Here is a 26,763-nt window from a genome sequence, read left to right as displayed (position 1 = left end):
TGGGATTTTCATTCAGCGCCCGCTCTTGATTATTACTGACATTTCTTTTTGGTAATGCTAGCTGAGATCATGTGCATAAACAGATTTTTGCGGGAACTTGCTTGCGGGCAGCTTGGACACCCAAATCCGAAAGTTGAGAAAAAATGTGCTGGCTCCCAAATGTATCTGTGTAGTTCCAAAAGCAGATCGCATCCGAGAGATAAGGCTGTGCTCTTTGGTAGCTTCAGGTGGCTGCTGCTGATTTAGGGGTGTTTGCAAAGAGCGGGAGACTCCCGTGGCTTGATTTGGTTCTGGTGAGAAAGTGGGAGAAATGAAGTGACTTAGACAATTACCCATTGAGCTTTTCACTTCATTCAAATTGGAAGCGCAGCGCTGGAGTTGGTGAGTGGGTGTGCAAAGGGAGAAGCAGCACAACAAAAACACAGAGCATAAAACCATGTGAAACACTTGCATGGTCCCCTGCGAATTAAAATCTCCTCCTTTCTTAAGGCTGTACATTTTAAAATTGTATATTCCTGTACCTTCATTGCTCCTGAATGTTACAGATACTGGTGAAAATTAACCTCTGATATAAATCACTTGGAGTGGCACACATTGTGTGGTTCAGTGTATGAAATGATTCAGAATGATTCAGTCTATTATGCTTTACAAATGTTTATTTTACCCTTACAATCCCAAATTGTGGAAATTAAATACCTTAATGAAATAGTGAGCTAAACTGCATTCTCTTTTGGGTTGCTATGTACACTTATGCTTATTATTGTGCAGCAATAGCAAAAAATATTTGGGGAATTATTGTTACAGCTGTTCCCAGGATTAAGGGTAAAATACCCTCTTTTTGGATCATTTATTAGTTCACTGTAATTCACATTCCACAGGTAAAAAACATCAAACCCCAAATTGAAAATGCTTGGAAATAAAAAAAAAAAGAAAGAAAGAAAGAAAGAAAGAAAGAAAGAAAGAAAGAAAGAAAGAAAGAAAGAAAGAAAGAAAGAAAGAAAGAAAGAAAAAGGGAATGTATTTAAATTAAGGTTTTTATCTAATATTACAACTCAGCATATTTTCTGTCTTGCTAAATATAATTTACAAGCTGATTTTTCGGCTGTATACGTGAAATCCCTGAGCTGGATTACAAAAACTTAACATAAAATACAATACATGCAGAGGCAGTTTAAGCGAGGTATTTCTATGGCTGTATGGCATAATAACATTTTCCTTGTAACGGTCTGATTTGGGGTTTTTCTTGTGCTGTAGAACTGCAGCATAATAGCTGAAAGGTGAACTTTTTTCTATTTCAACACTCCCAGTCTGCTAAAACTGTTCTGCTTGCTGCACGATGATATAAATATCACCATTAGTTTCTTCTAAAATTACCGGTGCCAGCTGCATTCGGTTTCCCATGTAATGCAGTGTTTTGTTACCAGCCTTCTCAGTTTAGTTGAGAGGGTTTTAAAAATCAAATTAATCACAAAAAATAAAAATCTTCAGTATTAAAATCTATCTACACTTCTCCCATATATTGGGAATATGGCATGTAAACCCATTTTCCTTCCTGCCACTCACGCCGCTGTTCTGCGAGTCTTTAAGCCCAATATACCCCTCCATTAACAACAATCACTTTAATTTCTTCTCCGGTGCTCAGCACCTACGCTCAAGACAACTGAAAATCGTTACGTTGTATTTAGCAATAGCTGATATACATGGGCATATACATTTTGTACACACATACGCATAAATTTACTGTGCTGTGTTTTGACCCCAGTGGCACAGCATATAATGCATATTCTTAGAGCTCCCATTTAATTGCGAGTTCTGTTAGTGCAACACCAGAAAGTAGCAATTTCTGCTCTCCTGAGGTCCTTACGGGATCTTGCTTTAAACCGGTGTGTATTTAAGTTCTTCAGCTGACATCATTTCAGTCTGAGAATATGACATACGGCCGCTAATCCAGGATTAATTGAGCACTTATGTGCAGTACAAAACATTCTTTATGTATTGACAAATATTTCTAAAAAATGGATTGGTATTTTTGCTGTTAATTGTTTCATTACTGACCTTTACCTCTGCAGGCATATGCAGTTTTCGTTTTTTTGGGTGAGACTTTCAAAATATTTTTTTTTTAAGTGTCCAATACTCAGTGTTAGCAGTGACATTTTTACAGTCTATTCAGCAGCCTATATTTCAATCTTTTGTACCTCATTTCTTTCTATTTATTTAAAACATCTTAGCATGGAAAATCTTGCAGATTTAAGTGACAGTGATGATGTACAATATGCATAAAATGAGCCCGTCCCTACCCGTGGTGTGTATTGCTAGGGACTCCATTGCAATATTTACAGTTAAACTAAACTTTTTCAAATGAAGCAAAATTGCATTTGTTTTGCAGATTTGCTCATCATTAAATGTGAAACATTTCACATTTGTCTTTTTGAGTAATTGGCTTTTTAAAATGATAAGGTGCTCTGAACACTTGTTATGTGGATAGGTCTGACGTTGTATCCCAGAAATCCATATGCCATACAGACAGAACAGAAGAAAGATATTCACAAGCATGTCACAGATTGGACTGAAGCAAGCCAAAAACCAAAGTGCCATGGCATTAACAATAGCACCAGATTTACTGTCACGATTGCAATCTGTGCTGTATCATAGACAGAAGGAGAACTTTTGATAGGTAACACCTCAGTGTTTTTTAAATCTTTTTGGCAAATTATCATTTTCATTATATTTTTGCCTGCCATATAATATTATTATAATGGTATTAAATCACACACACGCGCGCATGCACACTCACAAACTTTATTAGCCCTCAACAAAAGGGCTGATTTATGTACCGTGCTAAGTAATACACAACAAAAAGGAAGATATTTTGCTAAAGATTAGCATGCATTTTAAGTTAGATCATCCCCCCAAGCAGCAGTGGTTTTCAAATATGCATTACATTAATGTAGTCTTAGTTAATAAGATCTCAGTAATAAAGGTACAGAGAGAAACCATGAGCACCACGGAGAGCTCGAGAGCTCGCTCAGAAGTTTCCAAAGTTTAAAGGCATTAAATACATAGGATTAAGGGGATTTTTTTTTTTTTTTTTTTTTTTTCTGGGATTCAATCACAGTTGCCTGCATTTTCCCATTGAAAGTATGCAGGCGTTTCTTTTTGACCATAAAACTCTACGTTTTCTTCTAGTGTAAAAAAAAACCAACCAACAAAACAACACAACTGTAGAGCAGATTTGGCAATACCATAATTCATGTTGAGCTCTGATAAGTGCTGAAAAAGATTTACAAACTCACAGCTTGACACAGAGCCCACATGTTGGGTAGAATGGAGGAAAAGCTCTAGAAATACTTCACAGAGCTTCCTGGAAGTAAAAAGAGAAACATCAATCAATTGTTTTTCTTAATTGAGAGCCACCTTGGGACTCGGTTGAAAATAACATGTCTGCCTATCTTTTCTGCTGGTTAAATTACCTGGCTGGAAGAGTTGTTCAGGAGCCATTCACAATAGGCTTCTAGTGAAAGGAAAACACTGAAATTCTCACTTTATCCATCTATGAATTATAGATTTGAAGCATGCTTCACACAGGTAGCAAACAAGAAGCACAAGAATGCAATCAACCTACCTAAACATGAGTCCGGATGCTGCTACCTTCTTTGCACTGGAAAGTACTTTTTAAAATACTTTTTCAAGAATCTCATTCTGCAGTCTTCAGCAGTTGTCGCCCATGCCTGAAATCATTGGGACTACTTATGTGGGAAATGGTTGCTTGCATAATTTTAGTTCTCTACGTTTTGTACTTAAAACACTATTGGCAACGCCATTGGTGCTTGATATTATTCAAAACATTTCAGAGTTGATAATGTTGCTGCTGGTGTGTTTTGCACTTACTGCCATAAAATATCGTGTTGCCACAAAATGTTGTGGGAGCTTAATTTAAATACCATGAGCTGCGCCCTCCTGACTTGAGTCTGGTGAAAATCCGGAGTTGCTTAAAATTGTGATTACAACAAAGAGTAGTAAATTTCCAGTGACTTTCTTTTTTTTTCCTTCTTTTTTTCCCCCTAGTTTCAAAAGGTTTGGCTAAGCAAATGCTTTTTTAGGCTCATTCTGTCTTGAGTGTAGTATGTAAACATATCTCCAGCCTCCAATCTGACTGATGCAGACATCTCTAGAGATGAATCATTATCATCAACAGCTCCTTTCCCACTTTACTGGGCCACTCTTGTAAGAATACTACAGGATGGCTTGGGTCGGCAAGAAGCATGAGTAAAAGGGGTACAGCTGGAAAAGGGGAAACCTTGTTGTTAGAGGCAGTGTGATGCTGAATGCTGGCTGTTTGTGGATATCAGACAGCTTCCTGCTCCCAGATTCTTTATTTTTGGGCAAAGTGATGGGCAAAGTGAGGTAATTCTGGCAAAAAAACAATAGTTGCAATTTTTTTCTACCTTTTGCAGTATCTTTACTATTTTTCTGATCTCCATTAGCAGAGTCAATAATCTGTTTGAACAAGTTTTCTATTAATTAACATAAAGTCTGTAAAGAGATCTGTATACGTGCAAATGCATCTTTTTGAAGTTTTTCTGTAGATTTAAGGGAACTGTTTCCTTGCAAAGTGGAAAGCAGAGCTTTTATACATGTAAGGTCTATAGTCCTAAATAAGGGATGGATCAACTGAGACTTTGTATGTTTGTAAATTTTTGCAGTAGTTTGGTCTCTACGTAAAGTACTGGGATCTTTTTAAAGACGACAAATAACATTTTCAATAATACATTAAATCAAATGCATTAAAGAATTTTCTCAACCCATCTAATCTTCCTACAGTGGTCAGTGAATGAATGGTTTCTATTCAGAAATGGAAGGAATTTATAAACAGATCTTTTTCCAGCTCAGAAGGCACTGCTCAACTCCCATTATATTGATATAATGACCATTCTAGGTAAATAAAGAAATTTGTGACTTTAGCACTGTACAAGAGCAGAAAGGCAGCGAGATTAAAATGGGTACCATTTAGGCTCTGTACAACAGCTCGGAGGATTCTAGCGGGAGAGTAACCAATGCAGTGAAAAATAAGAAACTGTGATTGCTATTTAACACTGCAGCTTTTCACAGTAGCTCAGCACAAAGTTATTTAGCACAGGTGTTTCTGTAAGTCTGATACATTGGGAAAAATCGCAGGGTTCTCCGTCTCTCTTGCTCCGTGTCGGCTGTGAAGTTGGTGCAGAGATGCATCGAGGGGGTTTTCAGTAGGAAACAGAGCATAGAGGCAAACGAGCAAGTTCAAAAGAATGAAATGATCTAGATTCATTTTCTTGGTTGCTAATTTTTGTAATGCATGACAGTAGTGAGGTGAATGACCTGTCATCGAGCAAAAGCAGTGAAAAACGGCAATGAGTTATCATTCAGATTTAAGCGTGAAAATGGAATCCTGTTCACTCCCAAGATAACAGCAGCTTTCCTAAGCAGTGTAGAGCTATCAGTGCTCTTTCTTTGTTACATGAGAATTTTGATAAATATTCACCTTTTCTAACATTTCTCACTTGTTTATTCAGATATGGTGTATTTCTGTGCATTGTACCATCTTGTTTCTTTTGCGTGTCTTTGCATTTAAGTAAGACATGAAATGGTGTAACTGAATTTCTAAAACCCTGAACTCTCAGTTTTGTTGTTGTTGTTGTTTTGGTTTGTTTGTTTGTTGTTTGTTTTTTGTTTGGTTGGTTTTTTTGTTTGGTTGTTTTTTTTGTTTGGTTGTTTTTGGTCTTTTAATTCTCAAGTTCTGACAATAGCTAATTCATGGCTTAATTCTAAAGTCATCTTCTAAATGAGTGACTTCTAGTTAATCTTATACACTGGGAGCTTGGCTGTGATAGGGAATAAGTTCATCTATTCTCAGAAGGAAATTAATGATCTATGGGAAAGACTGGCAACTAAGTTTAGCTGAAGAGTAGGTATAATTTCTTATTTATTACTTTTCTCTTAGTTTTTCGTGCTGATGTGACAGTGCCTTGGTTATAATAACCAGAGATAAATAAAAATCATATTCTTTTTCTGATACTGTATTCTTCAAGTAGTTGGTTGTATTTTTTTGTTTGTTTGTTTGTTTCTTTTTTTTCTTCTGAAAGAAATGGGCACAGCTGCCCAGGGAGATGGTGGAGTCATCATCCCTGGAGATGTCCAAGAACTGTGGAGATGTGGCACTGAGGGATGTGGTCAGTGGGCATGATGGGGGTGGGTTGGTGGCCAGAGTAGGTGAACTGAGTGCTCTTTTCCAACATTTATGGTTCTATAATTCTATGATAAAATTACCAGTTTGGGTTTGCGTATAACAGCGAAGAACATCAGTTTCCCATCAGGTGGGATTTTTGTTGGTTTTGCTGTATCTTAATAATCCATTCTCTTCACCCAGTAAGGCTAGAAGGATATAGCTTCCTTAGCTGTGAGGTTTATAAGGGACAGCTAATTGTGTTTCTTGTGGTTCTGCAGTTAATTTACATGCAGCTCTTACTGACTGTCACTAACATGTCTTTTGTTCCCTGAAATATTCACTGTGTGAATAAATATAACTTTTCTGCTATTTTTGTTCTGACTGATTTACTCATTTCAGTCTTGTGACTGAAAACAGTGCAAGTGCTTGTATTCTGGAAGTTGCATGTTGCTTAATGAAGTACCTTGCTGAATCAGGGCTGCCGTGTTCCAGCAGATGAAAGAAAAGCACATAAGAAGCTGTACTGCCAGGTTTGGCTTTGAATGTTATTCTTTTAATCAAATTTTAGTCTTATTAGCATAGAGGATCACGGTTTTGCAAAACAAACAAAACCTTTTAGTCTTATTCTTGAAAGTGTTTGGAAATGTTAATGTAATTGGTTCTGTTTATAGTTCAGACTTGCTTACACATCTCTGCTCATAGACATGAGTGATAGAGTCAGCTCTTCCAGCAATGGTCTAATGAGCAAGTGCCCCAAATCCCTGTGAAGTGGCTTCTTCCTTTCATTTGTGAATCTCAACATTCTGAATTGTTGTAGTGGCTGGGGAGTGGCATAAGGAGGAGGTCATATGCAGGACTGTAATAAATAAAATAAAATAAAGTAAAATAAAATAAAATAAAAATTTAAAAAGCCCTAACTCTTTCAGAAGCTAAAATTTGAAATTCCATTTTACTCAAGATTTTCCATTTTACCTGGCAGTTTAAAATATATCTTACTAGGTGGATGTTACTTTTTAGTTGCCATATGCCGCTCACTTTGACGATACTGATAGTGCACACGGTGCCTTTAATAAGGTGGTGAGAAGGGCAGAGCCCACAGGGATCAGGGCCTACGTGGAGGTACTCTGGTCATAGAACTTTTGTATCTCCAGTTCATGTGCTGGATAAGCTTGAATCTCTTGGCACATGAACAGGGCTTGAATTAATATGCAACGATGACATCTTTGGACAAGAAGGCTGGAATGTGTTTTAAAACACTCTGTTTATTTCCCTGTCACGTGTACTGTACATTTGTTAGTTAGAAGAAGCTGAGCAGCAGTCACGGTGTTGCAAGACTCCAGATAAATATGGTATTATTATTATGGAGGACTCAAAACCCAAATACTCAGCCATTTATCTGCCTGGTAATTTGGTATATTTTTAGCATCTCTTTATATTTAGATTCCTAAGTTCCTGAAAGAGCTGTCACCCCAAACCTCCATTTGGCTATACTGCATCATCCCAAAGCTTGTGATAGAGAAGCATACCAGGCTTTCAGACACAGCATATTTAGAAAAGAGGGAGAGAGTCTGCCAAATTCCCAAAAAACTGCTTCCCAACTCCCCTCACGAATAGCAGGAAATTACTTGTTATCAGTGGGTAATTCAACAACAAACGTTATTGATTATCCAACCTCAATCTTTACAGTCTAGATGGCCAAATATTTTGCAATCATTCTCTCTATTTAAAACTAAAAGCTGTGATTTTTATTTTGGAAAAAATAGAGTTTTTCAATTTTTCTGCATGACACATCACATTCTGGTGTGTCCCTCCAGATTGTCCAGTGTGTTAGCCAGAAGTTTGACTGACAGATGTCACAGTGTACATCATGACCTAACACTTGAGAAAAAGCTATGTTAGTCAGAAATTTCAGATACTTGGAAAAATCACACATTTTAAAAAGAATATATAGGCCTTGCAGTGTTTGGCATTTGACATATCCTGGTGCATGCCAGTAACTCAGTGACTTAGACAGTACATCTCTCTTATTGCTTTTTTCTAATTCCACATGTATTTATTAAAAACAGTGCATTACAAAATTGATCAGTGTAGGTTGGCGTGTTCATGAACTACATAGTCAAATAATTCTGTAGTTTTCCACTCAGTTGCTGCTAGATAAATAAATTCAGCTGGTGTACAAATCTCACTGAGATCTGAACTATATCCTCTTTTCCTAGAAGAACCCCTTTGACACCTATTGTGAAAAGATAATTTGATATTTTGGCTACGTGATGTTTTTAAATAACATTTCGATTAACCTTTTTTCATTACTACTCTACTTCTTAAAGCAGCATATAATTTTAAAGGCGACTGTATTTTCATTGCTGCAAGTGCAGTTCTAGAATAAATAAAGAAGATCCAGAGTCCTCTAACAGTAGGAAACTTGTTTGAAACTATATGGAGATATGCAGTGTTAATTTTATGGATTACAAGAATTTCTAATTACTAAAATTCTTTAAAGATGTTATTCTTTAAATGAAACAGGATCTCCATACTGTCCATGCTGTGGTACTTATTATATAAAGTGACATGACCGACAAAACCAAAAGCTCTAAGAAATGCTCATAGTCTGGACTTGAAGTCTCCATATTCCTCAGTACTTAGCTAAGTACTGCATGTATATTATTGCCTGTGAAAGTTTTCTGTTAAGACCATTAATCATCAAATCTTAGCTAGATAGCTACAATGTATGGAAAATATTTGTTGTTGGATATATTTGTACATATTGTCCATTCATCATAATTTCTATTGAAACACTAAATACTTTTTTTTTTTTTTTTTGGTAATGGAAATATTTTAAGTTGCTGTTATTTTTCTTAAATGAATACAACAGCCTTTTTGAAGCGTATCTTTTCCTAATATTTACATACAAATAAAGATGGAAAGAAGATGTTATGCACTGTTGTCTCCCTGCACGCCAGGAAGGATGATAACCGTTGTATTTTCCTGCCTGCAACACTCAGGAGCTTGACACAGCTGGCAGAGTGTATGTTCAGATCATGGATGAACTTTGATGTTTTACATTGTTTTTAGACAATAGCAGGCATGGTTGTGTAGCAGCAGGATATTACACTTACCGTTCAGTAGACCTGTTTTCATAGAAAAGGACCTCCTGCCTCCTTGCTCCAGGCCATAAAACCCTCTGTGACAGAGATGGTGTTTTGTATGTCTAGCAGTAGGAGGATTCTTGAGTTGTTGTACTGGTTTTTGGGAAGATAATAAAATAAACAGCTATTTTAAGAAATGACCGCATGTTCTGCACACTCTGTAAGTGAAAAGGCTCTGAGTAAGAAATTAAAAGAAATAATAATAAATGGAAAGGGAACAATAAGCAGAACAAGGAAAAATCCTGTTCAGTAGTGCTGTTTCATCTCTAAGAGACGCTTTATTCAACAGCAGGTATCAATCCCCACAAGTAACATCTGCTATCAGAGGATTTGCAGGTACACCTTTGCTCACTGCTAACTGAATTTGTGTCAGTATTATAATTCACCAGATTTCTGCTTTTCACTCAAACCAGGATTAGCATTGACTTGGGCTGGAGGGCATTCAAGCTGCTGTTCTTCTTTTAGGTATATTTTTCTGTAAGCATCTAATTGTTTCAAAAAGTGATGTACAGTGTGCAAAAACCTGAATTCAATGCAAATAAGTCTGTGCAGCTCTGAAGTTAACAGGTGTTCTCATTAGTGTAAGTAGACAAGGAACGATTCTTGAATGTTTTATAAACACTTATAATCATGGCCAAATACATTACTGTAAGTATAAAGATACTTATAACAGCATCTCTTTTTTTTCTTATTGTGCAATCTCAGCACTTATTAATAGGAGACGTGTGTCAGTAAATGAAATCTTCAAAGCCAGTACTGGCTTCTGCCTGCAAATAATATAGCTGTAAAATGCTCTGCTACCAATGAATAAATTCCTCGCTAAAATAAGAGTCAACAAAATGAAATCTTTACACATAGCACATATATATTTTAAATATATATCTTTGCTTGTACTGAGACTAGAGCATTCATTCTCCCTTTGATTTTTTTTGTTTGTTAGGGGGACTTATCATGTTGAGTTTTGCTCACATATATCATAAAGTGTTATAACGTGCATATAAAATTGGACAGGAGGACCATTTATCACAAGGTCTTGTCCAGCTGGCAAAACTAAGAAAGGCAGGGACTTCTCTAAGAAACCATTGCCAATATCTCTGTATGCGGCTGTGTAATATATGGCTTCAGATTGTAAAAGCAATAACAGTAAAATATTACCCCAAGGAGAAAAGTAGCTTGCAGTAGGTATTCATACAGTGCCTTAAGTCTTCGTCTGTGGACAAAATACGCAATTGTCTACGCACAGACATGAGTTGTGTCTTAATTATTCTCTCTTGCTTTTCCAATTTTGTAACCAATTTTGGGGTACATCTTCCTCGCTTCCCATATCTGTGGTGACTTCCACTTCTGCTCACTTTCTCTTAATGCCTGTCAGGAGTGTTCCTTCCTTTTCCATCAAACAGCATGTGTTCTCTTTCACACATCAGTAAAGGAAGGAAGAAATAGATGTGGAGCACTGTGTGAAAAAGGGAGAACGGTCACCCATTCCTTCAAATTATTGTAAGTGAGCCCATACGCCCAGCAAATCATTGATCCTTTCCTCCTGCAGGGAGACACTCTCCAGTGTTATCTCTTGAAATCCAACAAGGAATTTTGGTCTGTTGGGACCTAATCTGCTTTAATCATGACATCCTTTCTGTTCAGTGTCTTCCTTACAAATGATATAAATCAGTTGTTCTGCTTCTGAAATTTTTCACAGGCAGAGATGAAGGGACATCTTCCTCACAATGCAGAGAGAAGATCCAATTCTCTCTTCACTAATATTAATGCAACTCAGTAAAAACTTACATATACTATGAGTTTATTGCACAGCAGAAGAGAAGCATTAAGCTCAAAAATGTTTTTCTTCTTAACAGTCCCAAAATTGATTGTTTTACTATAGCAGTATTTGGAAGAACTCAATCCTAGAAATTTACTGGAAAACATACATATTTGTTTATCACTGGTGGAATACAGTTTCATTTAAAGAAAAATCCTGTTATTTTATAGAAATGTATCCCCAGAATTCAGACTGTTGAATCCACTTCAAAGCCATTGATGTAAATACCCAAAACATTAGATTTCATTAAAAATCAAGCTATTCATATAAGCAGGTTGCTTTGGTATTATGACCCCACAAAGGTTTCCAGAAAATGGATGTGCAAATCAGTGTTACCACAAGGCTAGACAATTGAAGACATTTCCTGTAAACATCTGGCAGCAATTGGTCTTACAGTTGCTAATATTGTGGAAGTTGTGAAAACACAGGATCTGTTTGTTGCCTCTTTGCAATACTCGGTTTTCACAGTAATTTTTACAGAGTCAGAAGAAACAGGGTAATTATAACATAAGGTTCAACATCTTTAGATATGTAGAACATTTTCTGTTGCTTAAAACAAATATTCCCAAAGAAAGTATAAAACATTTTTCTGACTTGCAAAGTTTTTGCAGTCTATCATTTAAATTACTTAAATAAAGGGAGCTTTACTACTCCCAAAAGCTGAGAATATAACACCCGCCATGCATATTAGCTTGATCTTTTTGACAGACCAGAAAAGTGTTTGTGTGTGCCAATTAAAACAAAAATGGATCCCCAGTGGCTTGTTCCTCACACAACTTCTGAAGACTGCTATCATTGTATGCTGGGGTAACCCTGGATAAGGCGGCTATCCAAAGTAAACAAACTTTTCAAAACTTTCATGACAGATGGGGGTTACAAATGCATTTTAATAAGAGAGTTGCCAAAGCAACTTTTTTTTTGCAATCAGCATATATTTACTTAACATCTAGCAACATTGGGAACACAAGGCAGATAGTTTCTCACAAAATGTTTTAACAAATATCATTTTTTTTGGAAACATTGGTTGAAGACCTCTTCTTCCAAGCTGATATGTCTCCCTCACTTCAGTGTTAACTTTGCTCGACATGCAAAGGACTGCTGGCTTGGTAAAGCCAGACTGTAATATGAGACAGACAATCTGCTTGATAATGAAATTTCTTTGGTAGTCATAAACATCTTAGAGTCCGTTAAGTAATTTAACTATCAGGATAACCATGGCTACCTCTGTTGAAAATCCTGAATCGTATAATGGATATATGGAGCAGCATGGATATAATGCAACTGCATACTGATCCTTTTGTTTTCTTCTATTTGCATTTCTTGAATATTAGCGTCTCAACTCACTACAGTACAGCATAGAGAGAGATTTTATTTATCCTCTGCTGCTCACTCATTCAGCATAAACACGGCCAGGAGACTGGATTATCTGTAAGAAAGAATTTGAGATCAACTTTCAGAAATGCAGTTCGACTTTTGACATGTTTTAAAAAACTTACATATCTCTGTCCCTGTTTAATTCAAACCCAGATAATTAAACCACTAAGGAGCATAGTGTCTCCCAACTTTAATTAATTCTACTTCTGCTGTGGGTGTGGATGCAAGTTTCTATCTTTTAAGTATTTATTCTCAAGCTATATTATATTCTAATGATATGCCTTTCTTATTTTTTCAAGAACATTTTGAAAAAGAGAGAAAATTCCCAGTTTGTTTCTTTTTTTCCTTTTTCTCCCCCCTTTTTCTTTTGTTGTTTTTCCCCACCTTGGTGGTTGCCATGCAGATGGAGAGTGGCACGTCCTGCGTTATGTGGGTAACATGGCTAGATCCCATCCTGCAAAAATATCTCAAAAAAGTAGAGGCAAAGCCTAGATTCCTCTTCTATAAGGGGATCAAGATGGTTAACATGATCAGAAAAAAGCTTGTAAGACGCAAGGTGAGATGAAGGAAGCGGTGGGAAGGGGGTAGAGTGTTAGCTTCTGAGCTAGAAATGCTCCAGCGACTCACATTTCCTTTTTTCCTACATATATCAAGAGCAGCAATCCCAATGCACAGTGCAACAAGAGGAACACATTTTATTGAGTTTCTGCATGCTGAGGTATCTGTCAATCTAAGTTTAAATCACTTAGTGTTCACCACAGGCTGTGGGAGTCCCAGGTGACATCAAAATTTAGGTTTTCTGCACTGGATTTTGCACTGGATTTAGCTTCAGTGTAGGGTTTCCACGGTCTAGAAGCATCCAATAATCCAACACTGGACTAATGGGATTGTTTATACAAGGAGCTACTACCACAATAGTCCAGGATTTTTTTAGGATGTCCTGCATTCAGAAGGAAGTAAACTATGTTATGTTTTGGTATCTGGCTGAAATAAGAAATGGGGAGATGGGTTCTTGGTGGCTGCACATGAGCCATATGTAAAACACACAATTTCCAAGCCGTTTGCTCCATGCTCATTCACTGCAGGAGAGAGACTCTGAAGTGTTTTTGCTGTATTTCTTCTTCCCCAAAGAGTTCTCCACTTCCTGCATTAAAGTTTGCGCTCGGCATTGTCTGAAAATAGTTCATCACTGCAAATAATAGTTGTAGCCACCAGAGATGCATAAGCACACTTTGAAGTGAGTGAATCAATAATACGGTTTTGTATTTTTGTTTTGCTGTGTGATTTTTTTCTCCCTTTTCCATATCTCCATAGAGTGCCTATCAGTATGACTGCTAAAATTGCCTCCATCCCTATTCTACAGCTAAAAGAAATGTATACTGGTAAAGAACCAAAGGGATATGCCATGAAGGATATGTTTTTTTCACAACAGTGCAATAGTCCCTGGTTCAACGTTTGTGGGAAGGCTATGGCCAAAAACTCCTGGGCTTATTCCATGGCATTTTGATGTCTTTGATCTCCTGTGTTCTTTTGGTGTGGGTATATCATGAAAGGGGAGAATCTCTGAGATGTTTTAAAAGGTGAACTGAGTTAGCTGTGAAGTTTTGGAAGTCCTAGTGAAACACAACCACGCATGGCACATTGCATGTGCCAGAGAATGACCTAGCATCAAAAAAGCATAGGATTTGTGGGAGTTTAGAAAATACTGATCCCAGACAAGATACAGGGTATTTATGTAATTTAACGGTAATGGCATTATTAAAATACAGTATTGGTGCTATATAGGTATCTTTTTGTTTAATAACATAGGATCTTGTTGAATACAGGTTTAGCAGAGCATTATGGTGACATACCCTTCCCTTTGCAACTGTGTATGATGACAGGAGAAATCTATAATGAACTAACAACAGAATATTATGAAAAAGTGTTTCACACCTGCCCTCTACTTTCCACACTTTGTTGGCAGCCCAGCAGCACACCAAATTTAACATGCATTTACCTGCAGTGAGCCAATGTGTTCCGATCATCAGTGCTGAGCAGTAGGACTGCAGTTGTAAAACTGTTCTGGATGAAGAACTCAGCCTGAGAAGGGATTTTTCCAAAGTACTATAGCAAGCAAGGACTTTGGGAATTTTGGCTCCACTATAAGCAACATGGAGGGCACACTGTTGGAAAACAAGAGGGCTGATGCAGGTTGTCATTCCTTGTGGGTATTTATTGCTGACAGCAGCCTCACAATTCTGCTTGGGAAGACCTTGCTAATTCCAGACTGGAGCCTCTGCAAAAATAATAGAGAAGAATTTCAGGAAATATTAAAAAAAAATCAAAGCACCTGACACAATGGAGGCTGGCATCTATCTAGAACATTTTTTCCTTTTTTTTTTTTCTTCTTTTATTTTAAGATTTGTTTTTCATTTTTTCTCCAGTCCCTGTTTACTTCAGCAGTGCCTAATACAAGGGCGGTGCGTTAGCATGCCTTAATATGGAGCAATTTATGCATGTTGTTAGTTATACATCGTTTAGGGCTGTGATCATAAATTGTTCAATCACAAGGTTTACTCAAAGCTAGCATTCTTTACTGATGTCTTTTCCCAAGGGTGTTGAAAATTCGATTGTTCAAAGTGCAAATATGGTTTAGCAATCCCTTCCAAGAACCATTTATCAGAAATCCTAAGGAGGTAATATATAAAAGTGGGATAGGGAACCTGCACGTTAAATGGGATTTACCAGCCAAAGCCTTTGGAACTGCTTTCCTGTGAATGACTGGAATGGAGCAGAACAAAGTCAATTACTGACTGTAATTAAGGAGTGGATGCATTTAAACTGTAGAGAGCAGTAGCAGTCTTCTTGAAACTGTCTAGTTGCTGCGAAGATTCGACTGAGGAAAGAAAGAAAAGGACTTGAACTGTATCTTACAGAAAGTATATTTTAAATGAATTCTCTTTCCTCAATACTATGATCTGTTTTTACAGATTTGCTCCTAAAACATCGATAATATATGATTATCAGAATAACACATTCAGACAAAGGAACTTTCAACATGTACTTTACTTTGGTCTTGTTAGCAATGGAGTGTCTCTTTTGCATATCATACAGTACAAATGTTTATGCAGTGCTGAATACTTGTATTTTCATGCAGCCTGAATTTACTGAACGGGAGACTGAACTACGTCGTGTCCCTTTTAAGCCATCAAAATACAGTAAATCTAATTATATATGTTGCTCTTACTTTGAAACTGTTATTCCATTTTATAATTTTAATAATGATTTGTTTATACTGGGAGAGAGGCATCGGATTGAATTGTTGCCTGTGTTTAGTCTAATCCCTATCTGCATGTATACATTAATAGCGATAAAATGTAATGCATTTTGATCCCAAAACTTGCAGCGTGAACTGGGCACAGACCTGGAGGCCATCTCTTTTAACTGCTTACCTTAAGTTGAATTTGGCTTCTTTTTTTTTTTTTCTTTTGTTGGGATAAAAGAGAATGGATAGCACATGAGCAGCAGTTAGCACCACGGCGGAGGACTAATAACGGGATTCCAATGTCCCCAGCCACTAGCTCTCCCTGTGCGCCGTGAACAATAGAGAGGCTGGAGGTCTGCTCCTGAAGGGCTGGTGTGGGGCTGGCTGGGGCTGGGAACATCTGCAGGCAGGCGGGCAGGCTCCCAACCCGCACTGGGAGCCCATTCCCACATTCTCCGCAGCACTCTCACAGGATGTCTCCACTGGAGCTGCGCTGATGGGATTTTCCTTAATGCTGATGACTTTGGAAACCTTCCTTACAGGCATTTCCTCAATAACGGGAGGGTTATAGAACAATTAATAAAACAAGCTGGTTTTTTTGTTGTTGTTGTTATTGTTGTTGTTGTTTTTTAATTTTCCCCTGGTAGTATTTCAGTTTTAAGAAAGATGTGGGGAGCGTCTGAGCTGGTTTGTTACTTTATTCTTTAGGAAAGACTCTTGACATGAGCGGATGCAGCAAAACAGTAGCACTTCAGGTCACCAGATTTAATAGGCTGCGCCAGGTCTTAGCAGCTCTGTTCTGCTTTTCCTCACACTCTGCTCAGAGGGAAACCTTTGTGTTCAGCCATTCCCTGAGAAAAAAAAAAAAAAAACAGGTTTTGGATCTGAGAAATACCACACCCCGATGAGCAGCTGTTGTAAGCACTGAGAGTGTGTCCCAAACCACTGTAACTTGAGTGTGCAGTTTGGATGCTACCTAGTTTTGTACAGGCATCTCTTCATAACAGTAATAATAATAATAATAATGATGAAGCTTTGGTTGGTGGGTGCTGAGCTGTTTTGGAGCAGGCACAGGATGAGATCCTTCCTGTATTATGCAGACCACGGTGGAGATGCTACCTGATCTGCAAATAGGCAGAGCTGCTTTGCCCTGCATCCACGTGTGCCATGCTGCAGCTCCCTGCCTCAGTTTTGCGATCTGTATAACGGTCCTTTTAACTTGTTTTATAAAATAATCTAGAGATCTATTTTTTGCAAAAACTCATTTAAATATATATATGTGTATGTGTGTGTGTGACAGTGATAAATCATTATTTTCATGGTGGTTTTCAGAAGTTCAGACCAGCAGAATGTGCATGCATATTTGCACCAAATATTGTTAGGCAGTGAAACAGTGTTATCAGGGGAGTGAATATTCTTTTGATAAATATTCCCAGAGTGGGGGTCAAAAATGTAAATACACTTCTATTTAGACAAACTGAGGATTTTTCCTCTGATAAGTGGGCTCCTAATTACTTTGCCACAGCCATCTTTGATAGCAGTTTTCTTCATGTGAAAAAAGGTGATTATTAATTTTACCAAAATGCTTGGAAATGGACTCTGGGATCACAGGTATAGAGGAAATGTGTAAAATCAAGGATAGACAAATCAGATATAAAAATAAAACCAGAATTGAAATGCAAAGTGAAAATAACAGGAATTAATTCTCACTTTGAATTCATTTCTTTTCAGGATGCTTTGATTTACATCTGAGCTGTCTGTCGTGTTGAGTTCCCTGGCTTTTCTTAACTTTTTGTCACATTATCATTATTTTTGCACTATTTGTGTATGGTGGTTGCAATGCTGAGACAATATCTCGTTTGTTGTGACATATCCTAAACAGCTTTCAGACAGAGGTTCAAAACTCCTTGGTAACTCTGGGAGATAATTATTGATACAAAGGGAAGCATTTGGATATGTAGCAGAGACAATGGCAGAAAATGATCTGTTCTGTGCACTTTACTTACCTGTCACCATCCGTGCTCTCCCCCAGATCACGACAGTATCAGGAAATGAGTTCCTCCTCCAGTCGGATATCGACTTTCTCATATTGGATTGGTTCCATGCTATCAAAAATGCAATTGACAGATTGGTATGTATTTGTTTTGGCTGTTACCTTTATTAATTAAGATGTAGCAATTTCAACTTCATTTGCTTAGGCATCTCTGTAGGCTTTAGGCAGCTAGCAACTAGCTAGACATTCCTGTATCTGAAGGGTACAAAAATATGCAAATCTTCTGAAAAATGCCAGATAAACAAGGTTGTTGAACTAAAATGTCATTTGAATCTTGCCTTGAAATGCAACGCTACATTTATTTCTCTGAAATAACAAGGACATTGGTTTGCTGAGGGTTGTAAAAGCACACAAGCACTTAATAACTAATGAATTTTTGCATTTTCTGTTTATGCAGCCTACAGTATATAATCTTCAATAGAACTATTACTACATTTGATCCTTTTATGAATTTTTGTATTACTTATTCACAAGAATAACACTAGCAAATAATATTCCTTTGTAACTGATTGCTGTTATTCTCCTAGGAAAGCTGGGGGTTTTTCTACAAGAAGTAAGCAGGGCTGCGTTTTATTAAAACAGTTTTTAATTACCAAACCAGATTCAGCTGTAGCTTTTTCTTTCTCTTTTTGCACTCTCAGTACAAATTCCAAATGATGTCCTTCTCTGCCTGCTCCAAGAACATATTTTTGGGGGGGAGCATTGACTTCCCTTGTTCACCGCAGAATGTGACAAGAGAAAATTGCCCCAATTTATTGCATTTTTCAAAGTTTTTTTTTCTGAAATGGAATTGGCAGAGAGGGCACAGTCAGTCTCTTGGAAAGGGTTAACCTGAGCAGGGCTACTGTTTCCTTAAAGAGCTGCAAACATTCTATTACCCTGAGGCTATAATCAGCCAAGAAAAGTTTGATCTGATGATGTATGTCTTCATAGTGCGCATTTCATTGGCTATGCAAGGATATTGATATCCCACTGAAGATTTTGGGGTGGAGTTTACCGTAGAGACTCAGAGCACTTTCTTTTTTGTGTGTGTACTACTCAGCTAAGCATCTAATAGACTCAACTATTGTTTCAGCGCTGCTCTGCAAAGAGGTAAAATAATGGCTTTGGCAGCTCAGATCGCACGGTGAGCCACAGCAACGTACAGCAAAGTGGTGGTACCAGAGGGCAGGGCTTGTCCCATTGCTGCATGCCCAGGACAGGATGCCACCAATAGCACTCACTGGAGGTTTCATCGAATCATAGAATGGCCTGGGTTGAAAAGGATCACAATGATCATCTAGTTTCAACCCCCCTGCTATGTGCAGGGTAACCAACGGCTAGACCAGTTTCACCCATTAAATTTGTTCTAGTTTTAAAACTTCCCCAGCCATCAAGATAGCAGATCTCACCTGACCATGCGTAATGGGGGGGGGGGGAGATGTGTAATTAGCCAAAAAAAGTGTCTTCCTCCTTTTATTCCTGATTGTGACAAACATTGGGATCACTACTCATCCATAACCACTAGAGTAGCAGAAAAAGAGCCCTGCTCTTCCCTGAGCTTATACCAGCAGAGTTTAACCCAAATCTGTACAGATGTTTGAAACAACTGTGTTTGAAAGAACATTTACTGTGACTATCTAAAACAGAAAGGCTATGTTAACAACCTTCCTCTCTGCAATAATTTGGAAATAGCCTACAATGTGGAAATCATTTTGGTCTCTGAGGCCTAAGGAAGCAGGCCTTTTGTTTTCCTTACTTAAATGGGAATTTATCTCAGAAATTAAGATCAGTCTGTCAGGGCATAAAAGCTTTGCCATATGAAAAATTTTGCATTACACTTCCCTTAAATAATATACTCACTGCATCACTTGCTGTGTCTATTAGCTCCTTATTCTGTGCTGGCATTCTGCAATCTCCTGCTGCATTCATACAAATAATAATTTTATTAGAAGCACGCATAGATATAAATATACATTTTCTTTCCCCAGCCAAAAGAACGGAGTTGTACATCGAGAAATTTGGAGTTCAAACTCAGAAGATCCTCCAGCACTGAATTACTGAATAGCTTAGACACTGAATCCAAAGAATCAAAGCCTGAACACAGAAAATCTTTAAGTAAGATTTTTTTTCTTTCTGTTTTTTCTTTTTCTTTTTTTTCCTTCTGTTTCCCCTTTGTAAAATAAGCACGCCATTAAAGGGTAAGATAATTTTTATTACATACAGAATGTAAGGAAGATCACTGAGAATTGTAAAGCTGAATGTGTTTTGGGCTGATATACATAACTTGCATTTAAGTAAAGACAGTTACTAGCTCCACATTTTTAAAGGGTGACATTCCCTCCTAAACGAAATAAATTTGTTTAGGAGAAAAGACATTTATTCAAGCCATTTATTTTTAAAAATAAGCAACATGAGTCCTATGCTAATGGTCTATTGCAGTTGCTTTGTTTCCATTTTAGTAAAATACCTCAAATTGCTAGAGTAATTTTGTCTGTTATATATTTATACACTGTATTGCTGAAAGACCTGGCATATCCTCTCTAGCCGACATTCAAGGATGGTTCTGTAATTGTATGGAAAGTAAATTTCAGGGATCAAGGTGGATTTTTATTGGTATGATTACCAAAGAAAGTGATCTAAAGCCGGTAGGGGTGGGCTTCAGCCCACGGAGACTTTCCTCTTCCAGCTTGTGTTGAGATGCTTGTGGAACTGGGGGCAGCAGGAGCTGGGGCGACCCCAAATCTCCCACTGAGCTTTTTAAAATGTCACCCCCTCTCCCGAATCATTGTTTTCCTTCTTTGTTTGGCAGGAGTCGCATGGTGCTGCTAATGTAAGCACCGTGACAGCTTTAGCCCCGCGTGCTGCTCCGAGATACCTATAGGTGCTGACGCTCTGTGCGGGAATTTGCCTGCACGCATTTCCGTGCAGGATCAAAGCCTGAGATGTTAGGAAAAGAGTTACAATAAAAAGACCCGACATCGCTATTTTTAATGATAATTATCCACATATTCATAAATATATGCACACATGCATGCGCTCGCACAAACGCAGATACTGAGATTCATTAAATAGTCTCTTTTTGCAGACCAAAGCTTTTTGTTGTTGTTTTCTTACCATCTCAGAGATTTTTTAAAGATATTTTTTAATATATTTTTAAAGATTTTTCTATCAGTTATAAAATATAAAGTAGCCTGGGTGTATTTGTAAGAAATTGTCCCAATGCCTTTATGCTGTGTATATAACATTGCATTTCTCAGAAGGAGAAAAAACGAGACGGAGAACGCAGTAAGTTTGGAGGGCCTGATTCTGCTCTCATTGCAGCTAATAGCAAAACACCCGTAAATTGCCTCATCACTCGGGAAAATTTCACTTATTTATTTTGACTTCTCACATATCTTTAACTGATAATTTGTCAAACAAAACAGAAAAAGTGAACGCGAGCAGTGTCATAGACTTATTCTACATTTCTTTTCAAACCTTAGAGAATTGTGAGTAACCTTCGTTTTGTTCAAGGCTATTTAAACTATTAAAAATCGTGAAAATATCTGCTGTGAATCAAAGCTGGTATCTAAATACTGCAGCTTGGATTGCTTCTAAAATATGTATTCAGAACTTTTTTGGCCCCTTGAGATCTAGTAATTATGTGGAATTAGAAAAATCATATTATTCACTTACTTATTAGTAGTCTAAGCACAAACTGTATTGTCAGTTTTCTGCCTTTGGCTTTCTGTGCCCTTAATGTTCACACAAGTATCGTAGCCAGAATTATCGGCAGCTAGAGCCAAAATTGCTTTAAAAAGGCATGAGAACTGGTAATGACACATTGTTAGCAGTTAACAGGTGGTCGTTTCATTGTCCAGTTTGACTGCAGAGCACAGAGAAGATATGTGCAATATCTGCAAGTGTGTTTATAAAGTTCTTGCAAAGTTTAACGATTCTGTAATTTTATAGTACTCTCTTATTATTGTCTGCTGCCAACGTCAAATCCAAACAAAGGAAATTTTTTAAAGATGGCTTAAAGCCCCTCCAGTTTTGCATGAAGAACAAGCAAATGATGCCTATTAAAAAGTTACTTCGATCCCCAGTCATCGTTACTGAAATATTCAGGTGGTGGTTCATTCATTTGTATTTTCCTTCTTTGCATTTAAGAGCTGAAAAAAAAAAAAAAAAAAAAAAAAAAAGTCCAGTTTTTGAGTAAGTACTGCTGTGGCATTGGTCTTTTTAGCAGCACAAGCATGTGAAAGACAGGTATATTCCTCTCAAAGTGATCAAATGAATGTTCTCTTTAATTTAAAACTGGGGAGACTGTTCCTAGAGACCAAGTAGACAGAATATGGGTTTTCTGTATAATCCTAATTGCTTCTGCTCACACTACAAGGACAAATGGTAATTCTCAGTTACGCTTTTTGACTTGTAGACACAAATTTCATTGAAAATTAGGCTTAAACTGCCAGACTCAATTTCCAAAGTTCACACAATGTCTGTCCTCTTGGTCATGCAGCTTTTCAGTGGCTTCTCATCCAGTGTGGATTCAACTTGTATTTTAATTGAAGCTTTCTTGAGCTGAAAAATAACTGAGTATGGCCTTGAGGACTGTTACCAAAATATGTAAATCTGTTATCCCACTCTTAAATACATGGAAAGAGACTGCTATTTATTTGACGCTACCAACTATTTCTCTGGTTTAATTTATGCAGAGAATGTTTGCTCAGGAAAGCATGTTTTTCACCTAGCAATCTCCGCCATTAGAAAATGTGTGCATTTGGTTCATTTGAAGAAATCTGCCTTGCTCCGCTGCTCCTTTCCACGTGAACAAGTCTTTTTCTGTTCAGCTTTTAAAATTAGTGGTAGATCTCATAATTTCCAAGTAATTTTGTATCATTCAGACTCTAGGTTTCTCTTAAGCAGCCAAAACCCCTCTTACTTTATACCAGTTGTAATATGGTCTCCTGGTGAGTAGCCTGCCATATTAATTTTGTACCACACGTAACAGGGCACAGGATTAAGTGCGTAGGGAATGTGTCTATGCGTCACAAGGTTCTCAGAAACCGTGCATGTATACAAAAATCAAGAGACCTTACTGCGTGCATGGATTATAGGAGCTGCCACAATTGTCAAATTGTAGGTGGTAGAACCAATGCTAGTGTGCTTAACGCTGCTTTTTCTCTCCATGGTCACTGTCTGGTTCACATTTTGGCCATTTTCTGGGAATTTTGCCACTCAGGAGTGACCTCTTGTGGAAGAGCCTGGGCTTGAGTCACTATCGATTGTCAGAGGGGATCAATCCCCTTCCACTCCCCCTTTTCCAGATGGAAACAAACGGCTTTGCAGGAGGAAGAGTGCCCTTTGGCTACCGTATCAATCTGAGGGCGGCTCTTGTCAAAATGCACAATCACAAACTTGATAATGCAATACATTCCCATAGCACTATATTTCCAACTTGTTCTCCATCATTTCCTTATGGCGTCACATTTACTCAGTTCATCACATTCTTATTAATATTTTAGGTTTCCTTGAAAGTGATGGAATTCTATTTTTACTACAAAAGCAACAAGAATAAATACTAATTGTTGTCAGTTATTTCCTTATGTAGTGGGAACAGTAATCTGTTCCTCAGCTTTGGGTTGCCAAAGCAAAATAATTAAATATTTTAGACATTTAAAAAATCTGTGATATTAGATAAATGCAATTTGATCTCCTTGTTTGCCACATAAAAGCTGGAACTGCCTGAATTGATAAGATTGAATTGCATTACTTTTATTGTTTCTACTCGCATATTTTTCTTATCTTCAAGAACACTTTACTGAAAATCTGGTGGTTAGTCATGCAACCATGAGGCAGATCCTGTAAAACTCTTCTCCATATTTGAATTCTAGCTTGGGGAGCCTCAATTATAGTGTCAAGATTTTATATATATATATATGTATATATATATATGCTATTTTATATATTTGTGAAAAGGGAAGTCTTGATGGGCTGCACAGTGTCAGCATTATTCATGATGTCTTTGGAGTCTCAATAGGAGTAGTCGGGGATCATGGCATCATTGTGGCAGACACAATGCGACAGTGAAGTAAGAAAATTCCTGCCTTGGCGAGCTCTCAGCCTGGGTAAGGACAAGTTGCAACAGGTGGAAAAAGCGGACAAAAGCAGGGGGTGGAAGGAAAAGTTGACAGCGGAGCCGACATGTCATGCATATTAAACAGCAGGCTTGGGATTCTTTTCCCTTCTTCGTTAGGATTGGGGTGTTAGCCATTCTGGCCACTGGCCAACTCAAATAATGATATTTTGCTTACCTACATTCCTCTTGCACTTTCAACTGGGGGCTATGGGCCTTTTGAGCGCCAAAGGGCAGGGCATCGCTGTGCTGCTGCAGTGCTCGTATGCTTCCCCATGGAACAATTGCAACAGAATATGCCTCCCTGCATCTTTTTCATAATAAAAAAATAATGATGGATCATAATTTTGTTTTGCATTCAGAGGTATTTGCTAGAAAATCAGGGTGTCTGAAATCTGCTTTGATTTCTTAAAAGATTAAAGTCAGGCACCCAGTACCTATTATTTAGCCGAGGGCTGTGTGTGCTCTAAAATTGCCTAATGCTACTTTACTCATTTAGTTTATTTTCATTTGCTTCAGAAAGCTGAATTTTGAAACTTGCAGTATATCATGTAAATATTCTTAAATAATAGCTAATGTATCCAGAATCGTCTCTGAATACAGTTTATTAGATAACTAAGACTGCAATGTGAGGGGAACAGTGTATCAGCAACAAAAACCACAATAAAAAGAACACAAACAGCAACAGAAAACTTTTTTTTTTTTTTTTTTAGTGGACTTGAGAAAAGAAACAGTGAAATCTCCAAAGCTTTAACCCTTTCTTTCTCAGCGTGGTGCTTCTTTCCCCTTCCCATCCCATTTTATCTAGATACAAAGTTCAAAGACAAATAGATGCCATTCAGGGAGTCTTATTAATTTACAGTGGCAACATTGGGTATGGTTACTTTTATTATGTTTAATAAAACCAACAAATATAAAATAGCAATGTATTTTAGCTCTGCATTATCAACAGCAACTAAAATAGAAAGCAACACTCAAACTGTGTGCAAATATGCAGCTTCTACTGCATTGTTAATTTTCTCACTCTTCAGCCTGTATGTTTGGCATTTATTTTTACTGCATCAAGAGAACTGCAGTCATCTCCAGGTACTGAATCACACAAAGAGCACAGAAGAAAATGCAACACACTGGTTTAGGAGGTGTGGGGATGTTTATAAGGACTAGAAGGGCTAAACTTATTTTTTCACTTATTTTTAGTCTCAGGCTTTCCTGCAGCATTGACTATAGGCATAAGGTTTTCTTAAAGTTTAAGAAAATACTGATTCAGCAACAAAAATACAATAATATTTGTATTTTGGAAACAAAGCATGCCAAATTCAGAAACAAATTGTGTTACTATTGCTGAAAATAGGAGATTATGTCACAGTCTAAATTACAATTGACTGTGACTAGTTTTCATATAAATATGAACTTTTCCCAAATTTGAATACTCTTTTTCCATCAATTACTATTTCATGTTTCTTTGTTTTATTTCTACTTCACTTTCCAAAATTCTTCCAGAGATTACTATTTGGGTTGAAAAAGCATATTTTTAAATTGGGCATAACCAAGTTCCATATAAACGTTTGGCAGGGAAATCAGTACGTGTTCACTTAATTCATTTTTATTGAACCAAGTCCAGATTTTTAGTCAGGAAAAAGTTAGATATTAATCATATCTGAGCAGGATCATTAAATTTTCCTTTACCTACTAGAACAGCAGGGTCATTATAGAACCATGAGAAGTTAGCTCACTTATTAATCTTTACAATTACATAAAAGTGATCATTTTTATAGTACTTAAGAGTAGCTCTTACCCATTATGAGAAGAGTATGTGGGAATATTACAACAGAATATAATATATTATTATAGATGTAACCTGTGACTCATTGGTCTGCTCGCTGACACACAACTCTGTAAAAGTTATCTCTTTGAGCTTGGATAATTGTTAATTGTTTCATATTCCTTGTGCTCATTTATGGGGTCTGCTAGTAAATAGAGAGTTATTAATTACCTCATTATTACTTAATTACCACTATTGCATACTTCATTTTTTATGGAGAGTTATATCATAAAAGAAGGTATTTTATACTGTCCAGCAGAGTTAAGTATGAATGACAGTGATAGCTAATGGAAGATTGAGTTAGTTGAAGAGAATCTGTCAGAAATGCTCACTGTAGATTACTATCTGGTTTCTTCTGCCTTTTCCAGCAAACACTTCTCATCTTTGACTTTGAAACCCAACAGTTTAAACCAGGTTCTTGTTTCAGTGGACTAATCCCCTTTCATAAATCATGTTCAAGTGCTGAAATAATTTGCACATCATTTAAAGAGTATTTGCTTTGAAACATTCACCTCAAGCCCTTTTGTATATCCTTTCTCTCTAAAGATTTGTAGTATTTGTTTTGTTCTCTGAGGTATAAAAGACCTGGGTAAACGTTATTCCTGTTGTTTCAAGATTAGTGAAATAAAATGCGTATTTATTCAACTGGGACTGAAAGGAGCTTTAGTAAAGACAATCATGCATATGACCCGTGGGAATGTTATAATACAAAATGTCTGTCTTAAAATCTCTTTAGGTTTGTTCAAAACACTGCTGAAGGACTTAAGTTTAAACAAAGAAAAAAAAAAGAGTTGCGAATCCATATTTCTTCTTTTTTCCAAAGACGAGAGAGACACCGTATATTTTTCTTAACAAAACAGACCCTTATTAGTGCGCACTAAATAAATTTGATATAGGGGCGAATAGAGCCTTTGTAGTAATGATTACTTGGGATCTTTTGTAGTGAGCTACGTGTTCTGACTCAGTGTTTAAGACGGCTATATTTTGGAAATCACAAAGAAAT

At 37.2% G+C, this 26,763-nt stretch overlaps 1 protein-coding gene across 4 annotated transcripts in view; it reads left to right on the top strand.

The window, feature by feature from the left end:
- ARHGAP15 (Rho GTPase activating protein 15) overlaps positions 1-26,763 on the top strand; it is a 315,056-nt gene that overhangs the window by 140,555 nt on the left and 147,738 nt on the right. For all 4 annotated transcript variants that reach the window (XM_090143526.1, XM_090143525.1, XM_031590760.2 and 1 more), the window contains 2 exons: positions 17,818-17,916; positions 19,809-19,935. In XM_090143526.1, coding sequence (XP_089999652.1) covers positions 17,818-17,916; positions 19,809-19,935 — 226 coding nt within the window. The remainder of the gene's footprint in view (positions 1-17,817; positions 17,917-19,808; positions 19,936-26,763) is intronic.

Source organism: Phasianus colchicus, chromosome 7, assembly GCF_987193195.1.
Source record: "Phasianus colchicus chromosome 7, bPhaCol1.hap1.1, whole genome shotgun sequence".
Lineage (NCBI taxonomy): Eukaryota > Metazoa > Chordata > Aves > Galliformes > Phasianidae > Phasianus > Phasianus colchicus.
This window is presented reverse-complemented; position numbering and strand designations above follow the sequence as displayed.